The sequence below is a fragment of the Schistocerca americana genome, chromosome 2 (assembly GCF_021461395.2).
Source record: "Schistocerca americana isolate TAMUIC-IGC-003095 chromosome 2, iqSchAmer2.1, whole genome shotgun sequence".
NCBI lineage: Eukaryota > Metazoa > Arthropoda > Insecta > Orthoptera > Acrididae > Schistocerca > Schistocerca americana.
Window position 1 is genome coordinate 265197817 of NC_060120.1, and position 7505 is coordinate 265205321.

The 7505-nt window shown below is 45.5% G+C and overlaps 1 protein-coding gene across 1 annotated transcript in view; it reads right to left on the reverse strand.

The window, feature by feature from the left end:
• The window catches only part of LOC124595088 (kielin/chordin-like protein), a 121738-nt gene extending 121479 nt beyond the window's left edge, over window positions 1-259 (reverse strand). The window contains exon 1 of the mRNA XM_047133678.1: window positions 157-259. Within this exon, the coding sequence (XP_046989634.1) occupies window positions 157-238 (82 nt within the window). The 5' untranslated portion in view covers window positions 239-259. The remainder of the gene's footprint in view (window positions 1-156) is intronic.
• Between the last annotated feature and the right edge of the window lie 7246 nt (window positions 260-7505).

The window sequence follows — 7505 nt, forward strand, 5'->3', positions numbered from 1 at the left end:
TATTGAACGACCCTCGTAAAGTGCACTTGTTTGCGGAGTACTTACCACAAAATTTCCCTTCGGAGGACCCGCTCAACAAATTTACGTAGATGGTAAATACGACGCTGGTCACAGCACAGCCACAGAGATCAAAGTGTGTGTGGGTGGTGAACTCACCGACGGACGTCGCCACCGCCAAGAGCAGAAACAGCGGCAGCACGCAGCCAGCTCCCAGGTACGTCACTCGGCGGCCCTTCATGGCTACTGTGTGTGGCCTGTGGCGGACGTTGCCGTAGCTTTAAAGCCGGCTGGCGGTGTGGGGGAGGGATGAGATTGGGGGGGGGGGGGAGAGGAGAAGCAGTCGGAGGCCGGGAAGACGGCGGGCCGCGCGACCTCGCGGCCGCTGCAGGTCCGCCGGCGACAAATACGGGCGCCCCGCGTCTCTGGTCAGGAAAACACTGCCCCCCCTGTCACCTGCCACCTGTCACTTCACGACAGATTCTCCAAAAAAAATGTTGTCTACCAACAAAGAGCTGCTCACTCTATCACAAGTGGCCGGCCGCTGGTGGCCGAGCGGTTCTGGCGCTACAGTCTGTAACCGCGCGACCGCAACGGTCGCAGGTTCGAATCCTGCCTCGGGCATGGATGTGTGTGATGTCCTTAGGTTAGTTAGGTTTAAGTAGTTCTAAGTTCTAGGGGACTTATGACCTCAGCAGTTGAGTCCCATAGTGCTCAGAGCCATTTGAACCATCTATCACAAGCTTTGTTTTCATTTTTTAAAATTTGGTTTCGTTTATTGAACCATAGTCAAAATATCTTGGTACAAACGGACTGAAGAGCAAAAGGAAGTGACACACAATATCGTGTAGGGCCTCCGCGAGCACGCGGAAGTGGCGCAACACGACTTGGCTTGGACTCGACTAATCTCTGAAGTAGTGATGGAGGGAACTGACACATGAATCCTGCAGGGCTGTCCATAAATCCGTAACAATATGAAACGGTGGAGATATATTCTGAACAGCACGCTGCAAGCCATCCCAGATATGCTCAATAATGTTAATGTCTGGGGAGTTTGGTGGCAAGCGGAAGTGTTTAAACTGAGAAGAGTGTACCTGGAGCCACTCTGTAGCAATTCTGGACATTTAGGGTGTCGCTTGTCCTGCTGCAATTGCCCAAGTCCGTTGAATTGCACAATGGACAGGAATGGATGCAGATGGTCAGACAGAATGCTTACGTATGTGTCATCTGTCAGAGTCGTATCTAGACGTATCATGGGTTCCATATCACTCCAACTGCACACACTCCATACCGTTACAGAGCCAACACCAGCGTGAACTGTCCCCTGCTGACATGCAGAGTCCATGGATTCATGAGGTTGTCTCCATGTACATACACGTCTGTCCGGTAGATACGATTTGAGACGACACTCGTCCGACAACGCAACATGTTTCCAGTCATCAACAGTACAATGTCGGTGTTGACAGGCCCAGATGAGGCGTAAGGTTTTGTGTCGTGCAGTCATTAGGGTACACAAGTGGGCCTTCGGCTCCGAAAGCCCATATCGATGATGTTTCGTTGAATGGTTCGCACGCTGACACTTGTTGATGGCCCAGCATTGAAGTCAGCAATTTGCGACAGGGTTGCACTTCTGTCACGTTGAACGGTTCTCGTCAGTCGTCATTGGTCCCGTTCTTGCAGGATCTTCTTCCGGCCTCAGCGGTGTTGGAGATTTGGTGTTTTACCGGATTCCTGATTTCAAGGCACAATCGCGGAGTCGCCGAGCGGTTAGAGGCGCCCTGTACTGACTGCGCGGCTCCTGCCGCCTGAGGTTCGAGTCCTCCCTCGGGCATGGGTGTGTGTGTTTTTCTTAGCACAGTTTAGTTTAAGTAGTGTGTAAGCCTAGGGACGGGTGGTCCGTTAAGAAATCACACACATTTGATCATTTTGAAGTGGTCGTATGGGAAAATCTCCACTTTATCGCTATCTCGGAGATGCCGTCTCCCATCGCTCGTGCGCCGTCTGTAACACTACGTTCAAACTCAGTTAAATCTTGATAACCTGCCATTGTACCAGCAGCAATCGATCTAACAACTGCGCCAGAAACTTGTTGTCTTATATAGGCGTTGCCAAATGCAGCGCCGTAATCTGTCAGTTTGCGTATCTCTGTATTTGAATGAGCATGCCTATAACAATTTCCTTGGCTCTTCAGTGTGTATAACATATATACGGGGTACTAGAAATGATTAATTCATGTTACGGGCTCTGTATTTTCGAAAGCATTCCATACAGAAATGTGACTGTTACATTAATAGACTCGTAATCTAACCGAGTGTAGACTTGCACTCTACAGATGTTCTATCAGTTGTGGTCACACAACACACGACCAGTCGGTAGTCAAGTTCGTTCCACATATTAAAAGCGAAAAATACCCCTACTGGTGCACAAAAAACGGCGAATATGCTCCTGTTTAAAAGACCGACACTAGTCAGTCGCTCACACCCATCCGCTCCCACTTGCCCTTCTCAATCACTCATTCAGCCCAACTCACTGTCATTATCTCCTTGTGTCTCTGTAATTCTCTTCTGTGTTACAGCCACAGTCCCCTTCCTTCCGTCCTACTAGTACACTCTCTTCTCACTGTCACTGTCTCCCCCTTGCTCTCTGTTATTGCTACTATCTCATTCCGTCCTTCCTGCCGCTGTTGTCTCTTCACACTGTGACTATCTCTGTCTTCCTCATTGTCTTTGTCATATACTCTGTCTCTCCTTATCACTGGCTCTCACCCACTTAGAGTTTTTCTTTCTATTTATGTCCGCCCCGATAGCTGAATGATCAGCGTGATGTACTGCCGTCCTCAGGAGCCCGGGTTCGATTCCCGGCTGGGTCGGGGATTTTCTCCGCTCAGGGACTGGGTGTTGTGTCGTCTTCGTCTTCGTCATCATTTCATCCCCATCCGGCGCGCAGGTCGCCCAATTTGGCGTCGAATGTAATAAGACCCGCACCAAGGCGGCCGGACCTGTCCCGTCAGGGGCCTCCCGGCCAATGACTCCAAACCTTATTTCCATTTTTTTTCTCTTTATTCCTCCCCCACCCCCCTGGCACTGCCTCCTTTACTGTTATACTAGTACTGTTCTGTCACTGTCAACTATGTTCCCGTGCCAATGTGCCCGTCTATTCCTTTCAAACAGCCATTGTCGCATTCTCTCTTTCTATAACACAACCACTGTCTAGTATCTTTCAATATTTATTTCTTCTCTGTCTCTTTTCCACTTCCACTGTCTTCTTGTCTCTCAGGGTGAAAAATGCACTAATATGTTTGCATGCCATAATTTTTGGAAAGATTTTTAAAAGTGCTGACTTAGTTAGAACGAGGCAGTTGGTATCCCAGTTTTCAGTCAGAATCATTTAATAAACAGCAGCTTATTCGCCTTTTTTGTGCTCCGATAGGGCATTTTTCCGGTGGTTCCCTTTATTTTCCTGCTGCAGCAGGCCATGTAACTCTTTATGAAAAGAAATGCATTGCCCAATAAAAATTGTATAATTTACTCATGTGTAACTGAAATAACACAAAACTATGCTTACACCTCAAACCGGATTTTACTTGCAAAAGAATTTTGCATGTGCTTCAATACTACGACATGGGATTCCCAGATGATAACGGGGACACTTTACAGCATTTTCTCCGTCACTTTACAATCTATGCTTTAGCCTCACGCCGGATTTTACGTGCGTATTTCACGTGCACAAGTAAGGTAACTTCGGACCTCTCTTTTTCGGAAACAGATAAAGATATGAAGAGAAGTTTAAACTTCCTTCGAGATCCGCATCTTATGAATACATCGTAAAAATTACAAACCATTTGCTGTGCATAGCCGCCTTTGAATCTTCGGGTGGGTTTTGGTCCCCTGGTGACGGCGAAAATATGGTAGAAAAATGCATTTCGTGGGGTTTTCCGAGGAGCAGTCCGTGAATTAATTGTTCCCCCCAAAAGTCCCATCAGGCGGGAGGAACTTCCTTGGCCACCACAGTTACCAGATCTAACTATTATTTACTCTTTGTGGTCTACTTCGAAGTGAAGAGTGTGTGATCGTTATCCCCACCATCGTTATCTTAACTTGCCACTATTTTGTGGGAGGAATGGCATAAGATTCCCTCGAAAACCATTCCTTACCTGTATTTATCCATTTCGAGTCGACTGGAAACCTTCTTGAATACCAACAGTTTTCCTACACCGTATTATGCCTGCTAATGTGTTCTGCTTTTTGTGTTTCCATGTTTTTGTATATGGCAGACTGAAAGGCGCCAATCATCTGCCCATTATTCACTGGTCAGTTTCTGCATCCATAACCTGAAACTGGAAGATGGCTAGTCTGACGTTCATTGCAGAGTCAGAAATACTGGCCTCCTTTGGCATCTGGCCGATCTTGTTATTGTAAACCAAACCAGCATGAACTGGGGTGTACAGAACGGAGTATTTCATACCTCTGTGTTTATTTAGCAATGATTCTCGTAAAATTTCCATTTGCTGAATATTCATTTTGCTGTTAGATTCGGGCTGTCAATATTGCGCAGTATTCTTTTTGAATGACACTTCAGCAGATTCTGGAGCTCCGCATGACGACCAAGTTTGAAAGCCTCTCGAAGCGCCGGCGCTTCTGCCCTAAAAATTGAAGGGTATGGGGACAGACGAAACTGCTTAGCATATTTCAGTTTGGGGACAAGAAATGCACTTCCTGTTGTTGAGGTGTCTCGATGTCAAGAGCCAAGAGTATACACATTGATGAAGTGCAGCCAATAAAGATTAATGTAAGCAATGAAATTTGAAATGATTGCACCAAAGCAATTTTCCATAAAACTCTAATGATGAATATCGAGAATCTCCTAGCAATATCTGAATGAAGTTCCGAATGTTCGATAGCGGTCGTGGATGCATTACTTGTTACCACGTCTCCCCACATGAAGCTACGTCCAGGACTGTTGCACATGATCATTTTCGCGATCATGGTGTTATGCTATGAGAAGATATAATATTGTATGTCTTACTGACTTACAAATCTTTGAACACGGTACACTCATCAGTCTATCGTAGTACTGTACTCCTTCCCCAGGTGTGTCTTTTCAGGAGTGCATTCGCCCCAGATTTCCTTTTTATGAACGACAATGCGCGATCTTATCGAATAGCGCAGGTGGTGGAGCTCTTGGAACGAGAGGATATTCGGCAAATGGACTGACTTGCCTGTTACCCGAAGTTAAATCCCACCGAGCACGTGTGGGATACTTTAGGGAGCCGTACTGCAGCACGTCCACTGTCCCTAGTGACCGTCCAGCAGTTGTGAACCGCACTGGTGGGGGCGTGGAACGCCCTGCCACAAGAAGTCCTTACCAACCTTGTGGAAAGCTTGGGAGGACGCTGCAGGGTCTGCACTGCCCTCCACTGTGGTTACACACCCTAGTAAGAACCATGTCCTGCCTTTTATAATTTCCAAGGGATCACCATGAATAGCGGTGACTTCACTGTAATTATTGTCCTTGAACAAAAGTATTATTTCTGTTCGTCTCCTTGAGTCTCGTTCATTTAACTTCTTGTACAATTCTTTCTAGGTATGGTCTAAGCATCATCGAGCTATGTTACTTAGTAGTGGAACATCATGGGAGAGTTACTTTGGTGTTTAAGTTCTGCTCACCGGTGTATTCAGTAACACGAAACGCGACGAACATCTGAAATCACTTGTAGGGAGGTGAGTGGAAGATTTATATTTGTAGGGAGGCTGCTACTGTGAAAACTTCAGAAATGTTTCTTTGGGGTTGTAAGTGGTCGGTACAGCCCATACGAAAGAGTATAAAGAGAAGGTAAATAAGAATTTCTGGAAGAGAGATAAAGTCGTTCCTGTGAAACCTGCTGGCTAAATTTAGAGAACAGGTATTTGATGGACACTGTTTGCGTCCGACTACCTCCAAAGTCTAAGGGGTCGTGAGTCCATTAAGAGAGAGATTAGGGTGTACATAGAGTTTGCCCTTGCTGGGAACGATAATGAAATAGGACAGAAATTTGATATTTTGGTACAAGGCACTACTAGATGTCAGTCGTTAAACACATGACTAATCTTTCATAGGCTCATGTAAATTAATTGAATTTTGTGCAATGGGTTAACTTATTTAATAATACTGGACATAATGAGACATGAGCTTTTCCCAGGTATGTATTTATTCAGGTATTCGGGTATCTCCTCCTCTCCTCTGTCTGTCCATTTCATACGTCCCCTCTCCCTGTCCATCTGCGCCTGTTCCCTTTCTCTGTTCATTTCCTCCTCCTACTCTCTCTATCTCCTCCTCCTCCTCCTCCCTCTCTGCCTGTCTCTTCGTCCCCCTGCCTCTGTCCTTCCTCTCCTCTCTCCTTTCTCTGTTCATCTCCTCCTCCTCCGTCTCTCTGCTCATTTCCCTCAACCCACTCTCTCCATCTCCTGCTCCCTGCTATCTGTGTCCAACTCTTCCATACCCCCACTTTCTCATCATATTCTTCTACCTCCCCTTCATCCTACACGTTACCACGTTACTTGCAGCTCTATCGAATTTCGCCCTGCAGTTTCATTTTCCCGCAGCTCAATGTTCATGAAATCGTATCACCTGAAGTATGTGCTGTACGAAGATATAGTTTTGCTGATATATCCAATGGCATATGTGGTCCTACCTCCTGAACTATAAGTCATAGAATGATATATTTTTCTCAGACCATTCAGCGGTATATACGGACATTGTCTGCTAAATGTGTTACGAATAGGGTTTGTAGCGAAGCTGAAATAGTGGGCCGTTGTGGCCGAGCGGTTCTAGGCGCTTCAGTCTGGAACCGCGCGACCGCTACGGTTGCAGGTTCGAATCCTGCCTCGGGCATGGATGTGTGTGATGTCCTTAGGTTAGTTAGGTTTAAGTAGTTCTAACTTCTAGGAGACTGATGACCTTAGATGTTAAGTCCCATAGTGCTCAGAGCCATTTGAACCATTTTTTGAAGCTGAAATAAACTAAAACGTCATGCATGATGCGGCAGTTTTCACTCATCTCAGTGCTTGACTTTATATCTCTTGAACTATATATCGTACAATGATATATTTCTGTACGTATATTTAGCTGCCTGCAAAAAGTGTTGTCAATAGACTTAGAAACAACGAATTAATCATTTTAAACGTCTTGCACGAAGCGGCAGTTCTTTACGCAACTCACTGTTTATCATGTCACATCTCCTGAACTATAAGTCGACCAATGGTATAATTTTTCTGGTACATTCAGCAGTATATGTGAATACTGCCTGCAAAATTTGTCGCTGGTATAGTCAGTAGTAGAAAAGTAATAATTTAAAGCGTCATGCTTCATGCAGCATGAGCAGCGAAAATCTAGTAAGCGATAAACTTTTTTCGTTACATCATTTTGTGGAGGTTGTTAGCAAGAAAAAGTTTCGTAAAAGTTTGAAATTATGTTTAAAGTTTATTACTAATTTCCAAGTGTTTCCATTTTCAAATACTGAATGTTCCAAG